The sequence below is a fragment of the Dermatophagoides farinae genome, chromosome 4 (genome assembly GCF_024713945.1).
Source record: "Dermatophagoides farinae isolate YC_2012a chromosome 4, ASM2471394v1, whole genome shotgun sequence".
NCBI classification, from domain to species: domain Eukaryota; kingdom Metazoa; phylum Arthropoda; class Arachnida; order Sarcoptiformes; family Pyroglyphidae; genus Dermatophagoides; species Dermatophagoides farinae.
Genome location: NC_134680.1, coordinates 2698919 through 2719218, shown reverse-complemented (window position 1 = coordinate 2719218; position 20300 = coordinate 2698919). Strand labels below are relative to the sequence as shown.

The 20300-nt window shown below is 29.7% G+C and overlaps 7 protein-coding genes across 19 annotated transcripts; 3 read left to right on the top strand and 4 right to left on the bottom strand.

Annotated features, from left to right (window-relative positions):
* Window positions 1-222: 222 nt before the first annotated feature.
* LOC124500453 (uncharacterized) lies at window positions 223-5335 on the bottom strand. Of its 7 annotated transcripts, none has more exons than XM_075730231.1 (4): window positions 5158-5303; window positions 3919-4028; window positions 1360-3065; window positions 223-1272 (listed from the first exon to the last, which is right to left on the bottom strand). In XM_075730231.1, exons 3-4 carry the CDS (start codon window positions 2898-2900, stop codon window positions 711-713), a joined length of 2103 nt encoding a protein of 700 aa, XP_075586346.1. In that variant the 5' UTR covers window positions 2901-3065; window positions 3919-4028; window positions 5158-5303; the 3' UTR covers window positions 223-710. The 7 variants fall into 7 exon arrangements, with proteins under 7 accessions (XP_075586346.1, XP_075586347.1, XP_075586348.1 ...); XM_075730232.1 differs by having other exon boundaries at window positions 3909-4028; window positions 5158-5296; XM_075730233.1 differs by lacking the exon at window positions 5158-5303 and adding an exon at window positions 4116-4319.
* An 18-nt stretch (window positions 5336-5353) lies between these two features.
* Window positions 5354-6048, top strand: Pop5 (POP5 ribonuclease P/MRP subunit). Its single transcript, XM_047064474.2, has one exon. It carries the CDS (start codon window positions 5455-5457, stop codon window positions 5947-5949), a length of 495 nt encoding a protein of 164 aa, XP_046920430.2. The 5' UTR covers window positions 5354-5454; the 3' UTR covers window positions 5950-6048.
* Window positions 5965-10934, bottom strand: LOC124500401 (transducin beta-like protein 3). The gene is made up of 7 exons (XM_047064473.2): window positions 10558-10934; window positions 10396-10509; window positions 10214-10339; window positions 9600-10136; window positions 9473-9533; window positions 6666-8249; window positions 5965-6585 (listed from the first exon to the last, which is right to left on the bottom strand). The coding sequence occupies exons 1-7, from the start codon at window positions 10783-10785 to the stop codon at window positions 6062-6064; spliced, it is 3174 nt and encodes a 1057-aa protein (XP_046920429.2). The 5' UTR covers window positions 10786-10934; the 3' UTR covers window positions 5965-6061.
* Window positions 10935-11580: 646 nt separating this feature from the next.
* LOC124500466 (uncharacterized) lies at window positions 11581-13221 on the bottom strand. Of its 2 annotated transcripts, XM_047064541.2 has the most exons (5): window positions 12975-13221; window positions 12431-12897; window positions 12054-12355; window positions 11838-11963; window positions 11581-11732 (listed from the first exon to the last, which is right to left on the bottom strand). In XM_047064541.2, the coding sequence occupies exons 1-5, from the start codon at window positions 13154-13156 to the stop codon at window positions 11634-11636; spliced, it is 1176 nt and encodes a 391-aa protein (XP_046920497.1). In that variant the 5' UTR covers window positions 13157-13221; the 3' UTR covers window positions 11581-11633. The 2 variants fall into 2 exon arrangements, with proteins under 2 accessions (XP_046920497.1, XP_046920496.1); XM_047064540.2 differs by having other exon boundaries at window positions 11838-12355.
* Window positions 13222-14387: 1166 nt separating this feature from the next.
* On the top strand, window positions 14388-15446 carry LOC124500417 (uncharacterized). Its single transcript, XM_047064489.2, has 2 exons — window positions 14388-14885; window positions 15016-15446. The coding sequence occupies exons 1-2, from the start codon at window positions 14431-14433 to the stop codon at window positions 15257-15259; spliced, it is 699 nt and encodes a 232-aa protein (XP_046920445.2). The 5' UTR covers window positions 14388-14430; the 3' UTR covers window positions 15260-15446.
* A 372-nt stretch (window positions 15447-15818) lies between these two features.
* Window positions 15819-16779, top strand: LOC124500416 (uncharacterized). Its single transcript, XM_047064488.2, has 2 exons — window positions 15819-16368; window positions 16443-16779. The coding sequence occupies exons 1-2, from the start codon at window positions 15902-15904 to the stop codon at window positions 16684-16686; spliced, it is 711 nt and encodes a 236-aa protein (XP_046920444.1). The 5' UTR covers window positions 15819-15901; the 3' UTR covers window positions 16687-16779.
* LOC124491272 (potassium voltage-gated channel subfamily KQT member 1) lies at window positions 16673-19609 on the bottom strand. 6 transcript variants are annotated; one of them, XR_012832173.1, is made up of 3 exons: window positions 19399-19609; window positions 17278-19108; window positions 16673-17224 (listed from the first exon to the last, which is right to left on the bottom strand). XR_012832173.1 is itself a non-coding variant. In XM_047053905.2 (2 exons), the coding sequence occupies exon 2, from the start codon at window positions 19023-19025 to the stop codon at window positions 17370-17372; it is 1656 nt and encodes a 551-aa protein (XP_046909861.2). In that variant the 5' UTR covers window positions 19026-19108; window positions 19213-19609; the 3' UTR covers window positions 16673-17369. The 6 variants fall into 6 exon arrangements, 5 of the variants coding, with proteins under 5 accessions (XP_046909861.2, XP_046909863.2, XP_075586127.1 ...); XM_047053905.2 differs by having other exon boundaries at window positions 16673-19108; window positions 19213-19609; XM_047053907.2 differs by having other exon boundaries at window positions 16673-19108.
* Window positions 19610-20300: the final 691 nt, after the last annotated feature.

The following is a 20300-nucleotide window of genomic DNA, read 5'->3' as shown; positions in this document are numbered from 1 at the left end:
ATCAATCGAACCAACACAGGCAATTTGAATACATTTTGTGCCGAGCATTTTATGTAAATTGTGGTGGGTGTGTGTGTATGTTTGTCAAATAATTATCAATTCAAATTTTTTTTTTTTAATATAAAATAAAACAAAATAGGAAAATAATGATGATGTAAAGACAGATTTGTATGCAACATAATGACCAGAATTATCATTACATATAATGATTGAAAAATTGGATTTTTCTTTTGAAAAAAATTGTGTTTAATTCGTTCATCATTATTATTATTGATTTGAATTGAGAATTTGAATATATGATTTGTTTGTGATTGTGTTTTTTTTTTTTTTTTGAAGAATATCTTATAGGCAAAAGAAATTGATAAAATGAGAAGACGGAGAGGATTTCATTTAATTTTGTAACAAATAAACAGGAAAAATTGAAGACAAAGAATAGAAAAAAAGAATTAGAAAAAAAAACTAATTCAATTCATATGATGAGATCTACGGACAATTTTTTTTCTATTTTCACATATATTTTATAGCATGAATTTTTTTCCAGGAATAGGTTCAAAAGGAAATGGAAAATAAAATTAATTTGACCAGTAGTAATGCTATTTCTGTACATGAAACGTTTGTGTGTGTGTGTGTGTTGAAGCTATAAGCGAAAAAAATGAAATTCTGATTCTTAATCATAGTATTTATGGATGTAATTGTGTTGATGATGATGATCAAGCCATTATTGTGGATGGTGATGATGATGACATTTTTACCGTTCGTGATGATGATTCAAATTTTGGTATACATGGCTGTATTATATATAATGAACGATTCAATTCACGTGGATCTTTTGGTGGTTGCCATTGTTCAGAATATGATACCATCGGTAACCAATCATCATCATCATTATTATTTTGATTATTATAAAGATCAACGAATGGATCATCCAGTATAATCACTTCATCATCGTCATCATCATTATCATTGTTTTCACTTTTTATTTGTTCATTTTTCATTATAAAATTCTCCATTAAATCATCCGGAGAATCAACAATGATTGTAAATGGATATTCCGGCGTTCTATTTCCATGAATTAATTTACGTTTTTTAAGATTTCTAGTTATTGGTGATGGTAATTTTTCATGACTTGTACGAAATTTTAATATGTTTATAATCTTTTCACTTTTATAGCCATCGTTTGCCGATGATTTGTCATTCATGGTGATTAATGATTTTGATTTCAATGCATAGGAACCAACTAAATAGACAGTGAGTTTAGTGGCCGATACTGAACTGTAATCAAAAAATAAATCAATTTTTTTTTCATTTTAAATTTCAATCAAACATAAATAATGATCGTATGAACGAAACGGTACTTACTTAACTTCAGGTTCATCAAAAACACCATTAATATAATCAATGTTAAAACGATCAGGAATATCTACGGCAATCAGTTCCAGAATTGGACATGTAAATTGTCGTTTTGTTCGTGAATCATTCAATTCTACAAAACGTATGGATTTTTGTTCCAATATTTTTAATGATAAATAATTGTATGGATACGTTTGTGAAATTTCCAACCGTGCCGGTGTTATCATTGTGGCGAATACAGAAACATCTAGATCACGACGAACATAGCGATCAATTGGTATTATTTTTCGTCGTCTTTGAATGCAAGATGATTTCTTCATGTCAATATTCGAATCGTTTTGCTTATCTGTTGTCATATTTATTGATGGTTTAACATCATCACCATCATCGGATGGTTCTCGTTTTACAGAGTTATTTAAAAACTTATTCAATTGTTTTGTTGTATCCATTAATAGATTTTGAGTTTTTAGAAAATTTCTTGGACTTTGATTAGTATTAGTCGAACATTTAATTGGACTTAAAAATATTGGTGATGATGAACCAGATGATGATAGATAACCAGCTGTTGTAAATGGATTCGGTCGTATATTACGTCTTGGACGTAAATGTAATGCCGGACAATCACCCGATGATGATGATGATGACTTAGTATTATTTGTTGATGATTTTTGTTGTTGTTGATCACATTCATCTAATAATGATGATAATTTGTCATTTTTTATCATTTTTATAGGATTTTCAATCAATCCATTTGTCCCATTTTGTTGTTGTTGTTGCTGCTCGGATTCAATCATACGAGTTACTTTAGCTGCTAAAGAACTGTCAATTTTATGTAAATCATCCATAAGACGTTGATCTTCACCACGACGACGTTTACGTTTGGGACTATTATCCACTGATGATGATGCTGATGATGATGATGATGAAGATTTGATTGACATGTTTGAATTTTCATCGATAATCGTTATGATTGGTGGCTGTGATGATGATGATGACGACGACAACGGAGGAAGATGATGATGAGAAGTAAGAGGTGGTTTATCATTTTTAATAATAATATTGTCTCCGGCTATCGATTTTGAATCAGACACGTGACCATTATTCGGAATAATTATTCCATTATTACCATTCATAGTGATTGGATTCTTATTATTATTATTTGTAATTGTAACAGCAACTAAAATTGATGTTGATTTCGGTAATGCTAATGATGGTGATGAGGTAGTTAATTTTATTCCATCATTCATATTATTTTGATTATTGTTGTTGTTATTATTATTATCATCATCAAATTTTGTTATTCGAAACATAGCCGATGATGATGATGATGATGCAATAGCATTATTTAAAGATATGGACGATGTTGTCGTCGTCGTTGTTGATGTTGAAAGACTTTGACAATTAATATTATTCATTATTGTACTACTATTAATATCATCATTATTTGTACATTTTTTTATATTCGAAAATGTGGATGATGATGATGATGATGATGATCCAATTGGTGTTGTTGGCGTAAATACCAATGGTGTATGTGGTGATGCCATCATATTTGTATCCTGTATGTGTGTTGATAATGTTTTTATGATTCTAAAGGCAACAATTCTTCTTCGTTTTTCTCGTTATTCAAATTGAGTTCAAGAATGATGGAAAAAAGGTGGAAACAAATCAAATTTTCAGATCGATTTTTTTGGATTGGTTGAACGTTTAACAAACTATAAAATAATTAATAAAAAGAAAAAGATGAAAAAATAATGATTATAGAGGTTAGTCATCAAATGATTTGTAACAATGATCAAATTAAAATGAATCGAATAGAGTTGTTATGAACAATTTTCATATTCAGAAATTCAATAATCTAAATTCAAAGAATTTAAAACGATTAAATCAGAATAATGAAATTTAAAAAAAGAATTATTATCACAATTGACTTTATTAACCCCCCCACAAACACATACACACAGAATATGTCTGTGATTATGACAAGGACGAGAAAAAAAATGATGGTGAATGACAACGCCCGACAACATTTTTCGATTTTATATTATCGATTGTAGTCCATTTATATGACATTATGCGTATTTGTGCTTGTATGTGTACGTTTATGCATTATATATGTGATATATGATAAGAAAAAATGAAAAAAAATGATAATTGAAAACAATTATAAAATCGAAACGAGCAAATATTCGATTATTCAATCAAAATACAATTTGAGAAAATTTCGAAAACGAAAGAATTCATTTGATTCTGTTTCAGGGTTCACAAGAGCAATCTACCATATGCATCATAATGCGATATGAATATCGGATATTATAGCCATTAAAAATGTGACCATATAAATTAATAAAAAACAGGAAAATCCGGTCATTTTAATTACCAATGGTCCCTGTAAATCTTTTTTCCTCGTTGCAACAATTTTCATTATTTTTTGGAAAACATGGAATTCAATCAAAAATTTCGTCATCACCATTCGCAAGCAACAGCAGAACATAACGTCGGATTGATAATAAAAATGATTTATACAAACACACACACACACATACAAACAAACGCACATACACCCACCTTTTCCGGCCACGCTACTACAATGACATCGAAGACAGCATCAACGGTTATGATTAAGTGGATGAAATCATCATCATTATCCGACCAAAAAAAAAATGGAATTTTGGAACCTTGAATTGTTTTAAAAGAAAAAAAACAATGATAATGATGATGATGAATGCGAGAAAAAAATAATTTTTTTACGAAATGAAACGCACAACCATCACACACTATATTGTTGGTGGTTGGTGGTGGTGGTGGTGGGGAAATATAGTATGTTTATAAGGATGATGAGATGATGAAGGGGAAAGGCCAGGTTTTTCTCTTCACTTTTCTCTCATCATTTTCGTTTTGACAGGGCTGGCTAAATCTCCCCTTCATATTATTACTGCTACTGTGTCTGTCTGTCCATGGCTGTTCTCATTGTTAATGTTTTTGTGTGTATTTATAATGTAAAAATTGTATATTGAGATCGAGTCACGTCGACACTAATCATCAAACTACGCATGTTCAAAATGAATATTTTTTTATTTCTTTCTTTCATCATTACAAGCGTTTCCCAAACTTTTTGGGCCACGGACCACTTTAAAAAAAAAACATGAAAAATAATACAAACAAACGACATTAGTGGTCGAAAAGCATTTCAGTAAAAAGAAATCAAAATTTTTATTGAAATTTTCGTAGAAAAATTTTTTCTCGCATACTAGTTTTTTTTACTCGCAAACCTTTACTGGGTCGTGGACAACAGTTTGGGAAGGGCTGATCTATTCGAACCAAACAATTGATAGTTAACCAACATTAATTATGTGGACAATAATTATTGGGATAGAATTGAAATACATTTCAAAAATAAAAATAAAACCGAAAAACAAATTTGGTTTATAGATTATTATGAAGAATTCTTTTTACAACATATTTGAATGGGGAAAGAAAAACATATTTTCGATATCATATTCGAATTATTATTATGCAAAATGTATGAAACAAAATTAAAATGTCCATATAATTATTGTCAGTAGAAAAAACCTGTATATCATCATCATCATCATCATTGAATTTAAAGAGCTAAATGATGAAAAAAGCATGTCATGTCATTGCTATTGTTTTGTATTGTTTGTTTGTATACCGATAGGGTCTATGGCCCGAGCAATCACATACAGGGGGTGGATGGTGGTTGTGGTTGAAGGTTAAAAATTAGCTATAGAACAGATTTTTTTTTGAACAAATTCGAATAAAAAAAAAAAAAAAATTCTCACGTACCTTGAATTGAGTTATGGATTGATTATTATCGATTCCATGATTAATTCCAGGCTATAATGTTTGTTGTATTTTTTGGTTGTAATAAAATTTCCATCCTGAATTCCACGTTTCGAATCATCAATTTGACGCAACACAGAAAACACACAACTGGAAGCCGATTAAATGGGAAAAATTTCCTGAAAATATAAAATTCCTAGAATTCGATTTAGGTGTAAAGAAAATTTTCCGGAAAAAAATTTATACAGACGTGTGTGTTTGGATTCGAATTTGATTGATTCCAACAACAAGAAAAAAAATATGCCACCAGTTAAACGTCGATACATTTTGTTTCGGATCGATTTTCTCGATTTGGATGGATCATCATCATCGATAAAATCACAACAAAAACAGCGGCCAATAATTCATGAAGGTGATCTTATACATTCGGTTCGTGATATGATACAAAAACTTTATGGTGATTATGGTCTTGCATCCATATTGTTCAATTTTCATGCGAAAAAATTCGATATAACCACCAGAACTGGTGTTTTTGCCGTTAAACGTGAATCATATAAATTTCTTATTACATCATTACCATTGATACAAACGATTAGAAATTATTCGATACGCTTTACAATATTAAAAATTTCTGGTACAATACGTGGTACATTACGATCATTACAAGGTTATCATGGTCGTATGATACATAATTATAAAAAATTATTGCCTGAAAATTCCCAACAACAACAACAACAACAAAATGAAATCAACAAAGGTTATGAATCGATTGTAAAAAGTTTGACCGAAAATTGAAATTGATTGTATTAGTTATATTGGAAAAATGACAAATTTTATTACGAATTTTTTTTTCTACTGACAAAATAAAAATCAAATAAAATGATGAATATTTTTATTTTCATGGTCATTAATTTTCCGGTAATTTCATCTGTTCAAAAACAAAATCAACAAATGTTGTCATTTGTCGTAATCGTTGTATTCTGGATAGATGTCGTTCACAATATGGTAATAATTTTGTAATTTTCTTTTGAAATTCAGGCATTTTTTCCATTTCTTCTGGTGATATCTGTTCAAAACAGGCACGTATCACACAATGTGCAATAATCCAATGTTTACTATTCGTATTCCAATGTACAGAATAATCTAATAATGTTAACAATTGATCACAACGTAATTCATGAACAAGATTTTCAACAAGAATTTTGGTTTGCGAATATTCTAATAGCATTTCTTTCATTATCGTCAGACAACGTAATGGATGTCCAAAACGTATAGCCATTTTTAATGCTTTTGGCCAATGTTTTTGTTGTAGTAGATTTTGTAATGTTTGTTCATTTTGTATGGATTCTTCCATACGTATTTGTTCTTTTTCTTTTGACTCTTCTGTACGATCCATCCATATGGCTATAGTTGAATCATCACCTCCGGTAACTTTTTTTTTAAATAAAAAAAAGAATTTTAATTCAAATTTTTCAATTTTACAGAATTTTTTTTTCAAAAAATATAAATACCTATAGTACGTTCATCATCAGTCACATCCATAGCCCATACTTTTCCTTCGTGTGCATCGAATGTTGCCAAACAATCATTTGATTGTAATGACCATATTTTTAGATTACCATCCGATGAACTTGATAATAGCTGTATTCCTTCATCAATAAATGACAATTTCAATACAGATGATTCATGTCCTTGAAATGTTTTCAAACATGTTTGTTGTTCCGTACCGATTGACCAGATTTTTATCGTTGAATCGGCTGATCCAGTTGCTAGAATCTGATCTACGGGTGAAAATCGTACGGACCATATTCCTTTTCGGTGGCCACGAAAAATCGATATCAATTTCAGATTTGGTAATGACCACAATTTTGCTGTACGATCTTGTGATCCAGTAGCCACTAATTGATCATTTGGTGCAACATCAATCGAATTGATTGTTTTTTCATGACAACTTTGTGTATATTTGGATCGAAGATTCGTCGGTTTGTCATTAATATTTTCAATAGATAATTGTTCCGAATCGAAAACAGTTTCGGTGTTTGGAAGTTTCCAAAATTTTAATGTTGTATCTTCACTACCACTGAGGAAAAATAAATTGCCAGCCAATAAAGATGTTGCTAATGATGTAACCGAATGAGTATGGCCAGTTCCTTGATATATACACCAAGCACGATGACAATCATTGTTATCGAATTTCCATACACGAATAGAATTATCTTTAGATGAACTAATCATTAGATGACGATCATATGGAAAAACAGCCAATGTTAATACAATATCATTGTGACCGATTAGAAATGAACAGCTAGATGTATCCAGATCGAATACTTTAATCTTTGGACTATTTGTTGCAACAGCTATGTGTCGATTCGCTTGGCCAATGAATTTTAAATCCAATACCTCATCATTTGTACCGACTAATTGTCTTGTTGGTTTTAGCGTAGAAACATCATGGAAAACAATATCTTTATCATAGGAAATGGCTACAATTTGTTCACTGACAGGATGATATACAAGTTGATTAATCTGTGTATACTGTTGTGATGATGATGTATCTTTATCATGATTTTGATGAATGGCCAATACACTTTGCTTTTGTGCAAACAATTGTTGGCCATTTTTCCAATCCCATAATGTTAATAGGCCACCATCACCGGCCACTACTAAAACTTGTTCATTATTATCATCATCATCTATGAGGGTTTGGGCGAATTTTCTTTTTGGAACTAAAATCATTGCTTCAATTGCTTCATATACGGCGATTGTCCGATATTTTTGCATTGTATGCCAATTCCAAATAATCACTAATTTATCACGACTACCAGAAATGAAATATTGATGATTCGATGTAAAAAGAATTTCCGTTACTTTACTTTCATGTCCTTCGAGTACGCACAAATGTTTTGAATCGATAAGATTCCATACATGTATACCATAATCATCACCCGATACAAATATATGATACGAATCTGTTGTGAATCGTGGAGCAAACGTAATCGTTTGTATAACTGCACGAACATGATTCTTAAGATTATGTGTACAATATTTTTGCATCAAATTCCATAGTTTAACTGTTCCATCGGATCCACCGGTCGCTATTAATGTACCAGTCGTATCGAATCGTATACGAGCAATCGGTCCAATATGCATTGATTTCCATGTACGTTGTAAACGATGATTGATTTCGATTTTGTCCACATCATCGATGATAATTGTCAACGAATAATGTCGTAAAAGACCACTTGTGTATGCAATCACTACATTTTGTTCGACCGAATTATAGGCAAAAGTTACAATACATTCTTCTTTACCATCATCACCATTATCGATTGTAAATTGTGATTTCTGTTCATTTGCACTTAATTTATAGATTTTTTGTCCAGATTTTAAATCGATAAAATTCAAACATTCGATACATGGTGCAATAAGAATTCGACCATTTTGATCCAGATCAATACGATCACCACGAAATATATCATCGAAACGTTTTTCAACAGTAAAAATTTCTTTTAATAATTTTTTATCTTTCATTTTACAATATATTTTTACAAATGATGGAATACACAAATTTAACAATAATAACAAAAAAAATTCTGCAATTCCAAACACGTGAATTCATGCGCCACTATTTCAACCTTTTCAAGTGGTTAATGCGAGACTATTTTAACAATTTTTAGTTTGGACACTTGTTGCTTTTATTTGAATTTTTTCTTTTGTGCCAAATTTTAAAGCGGAATATTTCCATGTTTTCGTTGTGGTAACATTGATTTTTTGTTCCGTAATAGATTCAGGTCGCGACAAATACGCATTCGTGTTGTACGTGGTTCGATAATATCATCGATGAAACCACGTGTAGCGGCCGGAAACGGATTACCAAATTTTTCAATATATTCATCTTCATATTGTTTAGTATTCTCTTTACCTCGATATAGAATTGATACGGCACCTTTAGCCCCCATGACAGCAACTTCAGCCGTTGGCCATGCATAATTGGCATCAGCTTTCAGATGTTTGGAACTCATTACATCATATGCACCACCATATGCTTTGCGTGTGATAATCGTAATTTTTGGTACACTAGCTTCAGCAAATGCATATAATAGTTTAGCACCATGACGAATAATACCACCATATTCTTGTGATGTACCGGGAAGGAAACCTGGTACATCAACAAATGTCAATAATGGAATGTTGAATGCATCACAGAATCGTACGAAACGTGCACCTTTCACCGATGAATTTATATCTAAACAACCAGCAGCATATTTTGGATTATTACCAACAATACCAACCGTTTCACCATTCATTCGAGCAAAACCAATGACAAGATTTTTAGCGAAATCGGGCATTATTTCGAAAAAATCACGCTCATCAATTATCTTTTGTATGTGAGAGAAAAAAGATTTAATCGAAACTACTTAAGATTAGAATAAAATCTCACCAACCTCCATGATGACATCGGTCATATTGTATGGTGTGGTCGTTTCTGGTGGTATAATTGTGTCCAAACTATATACCAAACGATTCCATGGATCATCACATTCACGTATAGGAGATTTATGTTGATTAGAAAGTGGTAAAAAACTATAGAAATTTCGTAACTGTAGTAACATATCGATATCATTTGGATAGGCACGATGTGCAACACCTGAAACGGCTGTATGTGTTGCTGCGCCACCCAATTCTTCCTGTGTGACATCTTCATTTGTAACTGATTTCACAACATCTGGTCCGGTAATAAATAGATATGATGTATCTTTAACCATAAATATGAAATCAGTCATTGCCGGTGAATAGACAGCACCACCAGCACATGGTCCCATAATAACGGAAATTTGTGGTATAACACCTGAGGCATGTACATTACGATAAAATATATCAGCATAACCGGCTAATGATTCAACACCTTCCTGGATACGTGCACCACCAGAATCATTTAGTCCGATAACCGGTACGCCCACTGATAATGCAGCATCCATAATCTTGATGATTGAATTATGGTAATAATTATGAAAATTTCGAAATATTTTCAATTCATTTAAATAATAATAATAATTACTTTACAAATTTTTTTAGCATGTACACTGGAAAGACTACCACCGAATACGGTAAAATCTTGACTGAAAACATAAACCTCTTTACCGAAAATTTTTCCATGTCCAGTTATAACACTATCACCTGTATACTATGATAAAAAATTAAAAAAAATTAATGATTCAATGCTGATAATAATGGCCTCACTTTTTGTTTATCCATATCAAAATCTGTACAAGTATGTTCCATAAACATATCCAATTCAACAAATGTATTCGTATCCAACAATAGATCGATTCGTTCACGTGCAGTTAATTTTCCCTGAAATCAAATTGATCATTATTGGAAAACAATTTTACACAAAGAAACCTTTTTATGTTGTTGTTCAATACGTTTCAAGCCTCCACCCAATAATGATTGTTGACGTTTTTCATCGATACGATTCTTGATCTTAATGGATAATGATGATGACGATGATGTGGATGCAGATGAAAATGATCTATATATCCATGATGGTGATGTCAATATATTACTATTGTTGTGACATAATCGTCGTAAAAGTATGGATACCATGTTTGTTTTGGAAAAAAAATTCATAACAAAAAAATAAACAATTCTTGGGTTCTTGATTAAATTGAAAAATAATAGAAATCAATCAATCAACAAAAACTGAAATAGAAACAAGATGAATTTTTTTTGCCAATTTTCTTTCCTTAGCTTGCATAAAATTCAACAGTTTTTTCAGTATATGCAGAGAAATTTTATCCTTGAACATCATCAATAACGATAATCACCATGCATCATCATCATCATTGGTTATTGAAGACTATAGTCTTATCAAAAAATTTGGTGAAGTGGAAAAAACTGGAACTTGTTTTCCCTCATTTTAATTTGCCGAAACATTTTTTTTCATGATATCATTTTTTTTCAATGAATATTTTTATCATCATGTGTTGATAATAATATACTTGTTTTCATTTCATATATGATGATAATAACGATGAAAAATTCTACGCCAATTACGCCATCTTTTGGTGGTAATTTTCTCAGTAATTAATATTCGGATCATATGAATCAATTGAATTCGATATTCAAACGTGTATGTGTTTCAATTCAAAAAAAAAAAAAAAAAAAAAATTTGATCATTTTTGAAAAATATTTTGAGATTTATTTTCATTTTCGTTTGAAAAAAATAATTATTCATCTTTTTTCTTTATCCTCAAGTTTTTCATTGATATTGAAATTTAGATTTTGAAAAATAAAATATTAAATATTAATATATAAATCTATCATTGCTGCTGCAACTTCAATTAATAATAGTAACAAAACATCAACAAAATTCATGATCAAGGTGAAAATTTTATCAATAATAATTTTGATCAATGTTCAAGATAATGTTTCGAAAATTTGATGGCAATATATCCATTTATTTTTTTTTCACTTTTTCATTGGCTGTACAGATGAACAAATTGTTTATGATCATCATCGTTGATAAATTGTTGAATTAAACGCTGTAATTCCATGCCACGTGTCTTAGCCACATTCTTTCGTAATCATAATTCAATATGAAATCAATTATAATTAATAAATAAAATTAATGAATAATCAATCAATCAAAAGAAAAATACAAAATACTAATCATAAATTACCAGAAAATATTTGCCATGTGATCCATTTGGATCGATTGTAAATTGCCATAATCCAAAATAAGTATCCACTGCATATGCAAGCAATGTAAATGCTTTTGATTCGGCTCGTAATTGTTGTAATGAATACTGATGATGATCATCGTCGAGTATTTCATCCATCCAATGATCATGATCATCATTATTATTATTAGTATTATTACATTTTAATTTTCTAACCATTTCATGACGATATTCATTAAGAAAAATATCCATTTCATGATCGGTTGGAAAACTTTCTGCACCAAACATATCATCACGATGACGATAATTGGAAAAATATCTTCCAAGATCATAACCACGATAATAATAGGTAGAATAATCAAGATCAATTAATTTGATATGATCATTGCAAACGATACGATTATTGCGATTAAAATCATTATGTGAAAATACAAATGATGATTGACCAGAAATATCATGACATAATCGAATGATATTGGCATTTAATTTGATAATATCAATTTTAGCGGCAAAATCATCTACATGCAATGGAGAATAATATTATTATTATGAGAAATTTAATAATTTAATTTATTTTTGTTTTCTTCACATACAATATTCTTGTCGTAATTGTTCATCGTGTTTGATTAACGGTAAATATGCTTTGCTTTCGAGTATGTCATAGAATGGCATTAATTCTAGATTTTCAATCATTGATGACCAACGTTGTTGTGAATCATTGGAAATCGGTACATTAAGCCGATGAAATCTTGCCAATGTTCTTGCCAATTTTCGAACAGTTTGTTCATTGCAATCATCATTGTAATTATATGTACGACCATCGATTAATTCATATACTTTATATTGATGATCAGTGTAGAATAATCGGGGTCCAATACCATTGGAACAAATAATAGTATTTATTACCGATGCTTCCAATGGATCATATTTAATAAAAATATTATCTGGTAAAATTTTCACAACAATTTCATTGTGATAAATTGATGAAAATTTTGTGTTTTCTTTCGTTAAAATCGATGGATTTAATCGACAACGTATCACATCACAAATATTACCCTTTCTATAAAATGGATGATTGAATAAATTTACATAACAATAATAAATGAAATGGAATGAAAATACATTTATCAATTATACCCTAAATATTCAGCTTGAAAATCATTCTTTCCGGTTATCTGTGACCAAACATTGATTGTATTGAATTTTTGAAATAATTCAATAAGTTTTCGAAGAATTTCATCGGATTCAATCATTGTTTTGTTGTCGTTGATGATGATGATGATGAACAAATTATAATGAACGAATCGATCGATCACCATAAATTGAATTTATGAATGAACAAAAAAAATTTTACATTTCGCCAAATCAAAATGTTTGATTGATTGACAAACATAACTTACTATTTTCACTTATTGATGGATATCTTTGCACACTCTATATCAAGATAAGAAAAATTTTGAATTCAGATATTTTGATCAATCATATGATGCCATCATTTGTGTATGTGTGTGTTTGTGTGAAGAAAAATGGAAATATATAGCAATTTATACAATTCAAAATATATATCCACTAATCAATAATCAATTATATATTAATATTTGTATTTGTATCCTTGTCTTTGAAATCGCACAAATAAAGTTCAATACATTATTTTCAGCCAACAAAAGTCCCTAGAAATGGAATCTATGTAAAATTTATGCTTTTTTGTTCGAAAAATTCGGGTTTAATAACTTTATTCAACAAAACAAAACAAAAAAACAAATTGATCATTTTATTTCAAAGAAAACATTTTACTCTCTCACTCGAAGTTGGTGCCGCCACCATCTCTCGACCATTACAGATTGAAAAAAAATCATTCGATTTGATAAACTAAATGAAATGTTAGATATGTTGATGATAATTTGTTTGCAAAAAAAAATGATGAATCAAAAAGGGATTTTTTTTTTGATTGGGATTTTTCTGACCATCTTACTAATGACATCACTGATTAATGATGATGATGATGATGATGACGGAATAGATTGAATTTCAATTTTTTGCCTTCTTGCCTGATTATTTCTAATTATTTCAAGATGGAGGATCCTCATCATTGATTTGATGCATAATTTTTAATGTAACCAAAATTCGTAGCTATAATACGCGTCTTAAACCAAAAAAAAAATGTTATTGCACAAATTTTAAATAGTTACTTAGAAAAATATATCTGCGTTTCGTTAGTAGCAATTTTTTAGGATATATTCAAACGTAATTATTAATTGTCGAAATTTGTCTACTCACATTGTGGCATCGATTTTTTTTTCTATTTGTAAAATTAATAAATATTGATTGGAGTATTACCTAGAAATACAATAGTATTGAAAATTCATAGGAATTAATTTTTCTTTGATACTGATAACTTTGTTTTGAGGAATAATTTTATCACATGAATTTTTATAAAAAATTTTTATGATCGACGTCAATTTGATAATTTGGCAATATGTAATTTGAATTGAAAAAAAAGAAAGTCATGCTACTTATATAAAACAGGAAAAATATGATCAATCAAATGTTTATTCATTCGATCAACAATATTCAATCGAATATTCAATCAACAATGGTAAATAGTTCAGTTATCGTAACGATACTATTGATAATTGTATCAATTAAATATTCTAATGAACAAACTATTAATTGTGATCGAAATGCTGTTGATCGTTGTATGTTAAGATTGACCATTTTTGGTGATCCAAAATTACGATTTCCATATGATTTGAATACAATGAATAAACGTTGTCGAGAAGTGAAATCATTGGAAACGTGTATAAAAAATTATACAAAAAATTGTCTTCCATTAGATGCACGTAATACCGTATCTGTGCTTATATTTAGTATTAAACAAACATTCAAAGTATATTGTACTCGTAAACGAAAACCGGCATTCATTTCCATTGGTTTGTGCATGAATCCAAACATGGTAGAAATGTCCAAAACGATGAATCAATTTACACGTTCATTACACGGTATTCGATTTTATCATGATGAAAGTCTTCGAATTCCAATGGTTTGTTGGTAAGTAGTAGAATTTATCACTTTTTACAATATTTATTTGATGAAAACTTTGTTTTAATTTATTGATTTCTATAATAATGAGTAATAATAATAATAATAATTTGAATTAATTTCTTTATCATAATTGTAGCAATTATTTTCTATTGAAAAAGTCTATATTGGATTTGGCCACTGTTAAATGTCCAAAAATACTTGATGAAGTTGAATTTATGGTCGATGGCTATGGAAAAAATGTTGCTAATCTTATCTGTGGTGATTACAATGAAGAATCGGATAAATGTGAATCTATTATCGGACAAACACCCGAATGGAAAAAGCCATTAAATTTTACGAGTTTTGTCATACCATTAGCACAAATTGTTGGTAATTTATAGATAATCAACGAAAATCGATCATTTGACAATATTATTTTCCAAAATCAATTAAAATTTTATTAATTAAAAAAAAATTATCCTTGAAATTTATATTATTTCAATGATGGTCATATTTTTTTGGCCATTCTTTTAATCAAAAAAGAAAAAACAACCGGATGTAACATTGAATAAATGAACAATTGATTTAAACCTATCAAATAGAGTGAAAAAGTGAAAAAAATTGAAAAAACAAACACAAAATTGAAAATGCATGTATGCAAAATCACAAAGCTGCAATAACATTATCATAATCAATGATACGAATATAAAACATTTGATGAAATAAAAATGAAATGAATTCATCCCAATGTGTGTGTATATAACTTGTTTTAATTGCAATGCAATCTAAAACAACAAACGAACAAGTAATTAATTTGAAAGATATGAACCCCTTATTCTGATTGTGAAAAAGGGTAAATGAAACGACCAAAAGAGAGTTGTTTATAGTGTTTGTGTTTGTTTTTGATTTTAAAATTTTTTTTTTGATATAAAAAGGTCTTCGTCGATGATGAATTCAAATGAAAATTTTTTCTTATTTTTTTTCAACCAAAAATACAAATATTTGAATTACATCACCCGTTCATCGAAAAAATCAAGATAATTATGATTAAAATCCGACTGATGATGATAATGATGATGATGGTAACAATGTTATCATCAATAATCACCATTGTTATTGCCACTGCTGCTGAATGTGACGCAAAAAAAGTAGATAAATGTATGCTTGAAATGACCATAATTGGTGATTCACGTCTACGTTTTCCAACAAATCAAACAATGATGAATGATCGTTGTAGACAGATGCGACATCTTGAACATTGTGTTAAAGATTATTCAAAAAATTGTCTTGCAGAACGTGCAAGTCAAACAGTTTCCGTATTGATCTATGGTATAACCAAAACAAATAAAGCATTTTGTTCGAAAAAACGACGACCATCATATTTACGTATTGGACGTTGTGCAAATAGTAAACCAGAATTATTTGCTACAATTATGAATCGTATGACCAAAGCATTTCATGCTATAAAATCACATCCCAAAGAAACGATACGTATTCCATTGGCCTGTTGGTATGTTACAAATTCAATTTTTTTTCTTTTTTTGAAAATTGAAATTAATCTTTTTCACTTTTTCAAAAATCTAGCAATTATTATCAATTCAAAGATTCCATTATGCAATTAGTGGAAAAAATCTGCCCAAATGAATATGATGATGTTGAAACATTATTGGATGGTTATGCAAATGATGTTTTAAATTTAATCTGTGGTGATTATACTGCTGATTCGGATAAATGTGATTCAATCATAATGCAAACACCGGAATGGAAACGACCATTAACATTTAAAAGTTTCGTTATACCATTGGCACAAATTATAGATAGTATTTGATTTTATTTCTTTCATAAATCATCTTTCATCAATATATCATAATTTTTGATCAATTTTAAATTTTTATAATTAATAAAATTTTTAAAAAAAAAATTCTAATCTATTTGATTATTCATCATTATCATTATTCACTGAAAGTGGTCGACGAATAGTGGTTTTAATATATGTTGTTGTTCATCACTTGCCGGTCATTTTCATCGAAAGCAAGGATTTTATTCACCAATCGATACATTCATATGCGATACGTTTTATATTACATTTATAATGATTCCATCATGATCAATGCCAATAATAAATCCAAATTGTCCCAAATAAAAAGAATGATGAATTGAAACATTTTTTTTTTTTGAACAACAAAAAACAAGGAACCACGTTTTTTTTGTTTAATTAAGACAAAAAAGCATTTGATGGCATTGCCATCATAGATGAGAGTTGATGACCTTTAACCCATTATTGAAAAGGCAGAAAACGAGTTTTTTCTTCTTTTTTTTCCTCATAGAATTGATACAATCGAAAATCAATTTCCACGGTCAACACGCTGCTGAAGGTCGATAATTAATTTTTAAAATGATAAAAAATGACTAAATTGACCTTAACAATTAATGAATTATTTTTTTATTATCGAAAATTTATTTTGAAGGTTGAAAAAAGGTTTTAATTTCCATTTGCCAATGATAATGAATTTATTGTTGCTGTTGTTGTTGATGTTGAGATCGTTCGAGTTTTCGTTCCACTGATATGAGACGATTAGATATGATTTGTAATCGTTTGATAAGATCTTCATGTACAGTGTGATGACGATCAATCAGATCATTGATATCACCGAATGGATTCGAAGCTTGAAATCTTAATCGAGCCAATTGAAATTGTAACAGGCATAGCATTCGTGTTAATAATAATTTTTTATCATTCATAATGATTTCCGTTTCACTATCCGAATCATCATCATCAATATTATTATTATCGTTATTATTATTATGATTATGATTAGTAGCATTAGTTGTATTTGTATTGGTAGTATTTGATTGTTGTTGTTGTTGTTGTGATGGTGGCGGTGGTGGTTGATTTTTATTCGCTACATTTTCTTCGCTTCGTATTGTCGAAGTTAATGATGATAATGATGATAATGATAATGAATGTTCATGTATATTTAATCGTCGACATAGAGCACGAAATGTAATGGGAAATTTTGTTGGTTGTATACGATCTTCATCGATATTATCATTTGTAGATGGTGTTTGTCGTGGTAATATTTCTTGTTGCCGTTTATTTTGTTTAATAATTATCGATCTTGTTATTCCATCGAAATCCTCATCATCATCATCATAATCGATATCATGATTATTGATTTGAATTGTTGGTGATAATGATAAAGTTGTCGGTCGACAACGAATAACAATATAATAAAGCCATGTCCATTGTATTAGTAATACAGCCGGCAATCGTCGTCGAATATGTTTTTTCTTATGTCGTTTTTGTTCAGATACTTTCAATGCAATACCGGTGGCAATGATACCAGATGGAACAGCATATAATGATACGGAAAATAAGAACACTAATGATGCTATAATACGGCCAATAGTTGTCTGTGGATACATATCACCATAACCAATGGTCAATAACGATATGAGTGACCACCAAAATGTTTTTGGTATAGATGTAAATTGTGTTCCCGGTTGATCATGTTCAATGAAATACATGGTAAATGTTAATAATATTAAACACATCGAACAGACATAGAATATGGTGTATAATTGTTGATGTTGCATCCAAACCACCGACATGACAAGGCGCCATCTTTTAAATGGTATATCTAAACGTATCAATTTCAGTATCTGTACAAAACGAAGCCAATCAAAACTATTATGATAATGTTTTTGGATCATTAATTGTTTAGCCAACAAAACACCGGTAATGATTAATACGAGTAGATCTAGTAATGCAAATGGAGTGAATATATATCGTAATAGGCCACGAAAACCACGATATCGTGGAATATGTGGTGCGGCCCATAAACGGATAGAGAATTCGCAGCCTAGAACGACCAGTATAAGGGCATCGGTCCCTTTTAATACAATAGATGACCAATGATGAAGTTCTTGTACGGTTGCCAAAGAAAGAAACGTTAGATCGAGTATCATCAAAAAGCCAACAAGATAATGATATGTTAATGCCCATCGATTCGTCGGATATGTTAGGGCATGAAATAATAATCGTCGTTTTTCATATCGTTTACGCTGTAATAACCGTTGTCGTCGTTTATATGAATTTATTGATTCGTGTTTCAAAAAAACAGGCCATTGTTTTTGATTTTGTCTTTGCTGCTGATCGATATTCATTCGTTCATTTAATTTATTGTTTCGATGAATTTGTCTGAAAATCAACGATTCAAACGATCTATTTCACCAACGTAATTTCTGGCCTATTTATTGAAAAAAAAAACAAATTGAAAAACAAAATTCGAATTTGATTATACTTAGCATTTTGAAAATTGTCATATAGATGGCGCTTCATCTATTTTCTTACTGCAATTTACAGAATTTTCATTGGAAAACAAAACACGACAAAAACAAAATTTTTTTTTTACATGAAACTATCATTTTAATAATAACCGGTTATGATTTTTGAGGATCCTAGTTTCTAATGGAGAAAATTTCCTGATCATGTTTGTTATTTGTTATTTGTGGTCACAAATTACACAAACACACACACATTGAATGAATAGGGATTAAAGATCAAGATGAAGAGATGATGATGATGATGACCTAAATGTCATGTCGTCATTTCGTTATATAGAATAGAAAAAAATTCACATAAATCAAAATAGAAGAAAGATGGGTTAAGGTTGTTTGTTTGTTTTGTGTATGAATTAAGGAGAAATAAAAAAAAATTGAGGATGATTCACAAAAAAAACTAGGTTAGCGTTTCAAATAAACATAAAACAAACTAAATAGACACAAATAGAACCAATTCTGTCAATATGGAAAAAATCAATCGAAAATTCGAATTTTTTAATAATTTGATTTAGTAGATTTTTTTTTCTTTTAATTTCGAAAATAATTTAACAGGACCAAAAGTTGTCCTATTTTAATTTATTTTTAATTTTTCATTGTTTTTATCATTTTATCATGATTATCAACAGGTCATCAATCATAATCATCATCATCATCAATTCATGATCCATCAACACAATCATTGAATTTTGGAATTCAAATTGGCTCAAGTAATAAAACGACCAGAAAAAAATAAGCAATCAGTCAAAAAAGATCTAAAAATATGATCTAAATTTGGATCCGGTTTTTGTTGTTTCTTGGTTGTGTATATTTTTAGAAATTAGATCAAAACCAGAAAAACCAAAACTGAAAAAAAATAATGAATCAATCCGGTTTTTCTGTTGTTGTTGTTGTTGTTTTGTTAACCTTAGAAAATATAGGTTTCAAATCGTGATCATCATCGGCCATCATCATCATCAAGTATCTGTAAATAGAAGCGAGGAAAACACACATCACAATAACGAAACGATCCACTTGTGTGGATATTTATAATATATACCAACCACAAGGTTGAAGACATTCGGAGATATCGCATTAATCGACCATTATCAATGTCTAACT

What these genes read in the sequence shown, in the direction of transcription:
- LOC124500453 (XM_047064527.2), bottom strand. Translation starts at nt 2,900, where the DNA reads ATGATGGCATCACCACATACACCATTGGTATTTACGCCAACAACACCA. An exon ending in TTTGATGAACCTGAAGTTAA is followed by an intron (nt 1,273 to 1,359) that starts GTAAGTACCGTT and finishes TTTTGATTACAG; the next exon opens with TTCAGTATCGGCCACTAAAC.
- LOC124491272 (XM_047053905.2), bottom strand. Translation starts at nt 19,025, where the DNA reads ATGAATATCGATCAGCAGCAAAGACAAAATCAAAAACAATGGCCTGTT.
- Pop5 (XM_047064474.2), top strand. Translation starts at nt 5,455, where the DNA reads ATGCCACCAGTTAAACGTCGATACATTTTGTTTCGGATCGATTTTCTC.
- LOC124500466 (XM_047064540.2), bottom strand. Translation starts at nt 13,156, where the DNA reads ATGGTGATCGATCGATTCGTTCATTATAATTTGTTCATCATCATCATC. An exon ending in TTTCAAGCTGAATATTTAGG is followed by an intron (nt 12,898 to 12,974) that starts GTATAATTGATA and finishes TCCATTTTATAG; the next exon opens with AAAGGGTAATATTTGTGATG. An exon ending in ACAATTACGACAAGAATATT is followed by an intron (nt 12,356 to 12,430) that starts GTATGTGAAGAA and finishes CATTGCATGTAG; the next exon opens with ATGATTTTGCCGCTAAAATT.
- LOC124500417 (XM_047064489.2), top strand. Translation starts at nt 14,431, where the DNA reads ATGGTAAATAGTTCAGTTATCGTAACGATACTATTGATAATTGTATCA. An exon ending in CGAATTCCAATGGTTTGTTG is followed by an intron (nt 14,886 to 15,015) that starts GTAAGTAGTAGA and finishes TCATAATTGTAG; the next exon opens with CAATTATTTTCTATTGAAAA.
- LOC124500416 (XM_047064488.2), top strand. Translation starts at nt 15,902, where the DNA reads ATGATTAAAATCCGACTGATGATGATAATGATGATGATGGTAACAATG. An exon ending in CGTATTCCATTGGCCTGTTG is followed by an intron (nt 16,369 to 16,442) that starts GTATGTTACAAA and finishes TCAAAAATCTAG; the next exon opens with CAATTATTATCAATTCAAAG.
- LOC124500401 (XM_047064473.2), bottom strand. Translation starts at nt 10,785, where the DNA reads ATGAATTTTTTTTCCAAAACAAACATGGTATCCATACTTTTACGACGA. An exon ending in TTGAACAACAACATAAAAAG is followed by an intron (nt 10,510 to 10,557) that starts GTTTCTTTGTGT and finishes ATTTGATTTCAG; the next exon opens with GGAAAATTAACTGCACGTGA. An exon ending in TGACCGATGTCATCATGGAG is followed by an intron (nt 9,534 to 9,599) that starts GTTGGTGAGATT and finishes CACATACAAAAG; the next exon opens with ATAATTGATGAGCGTGATTT.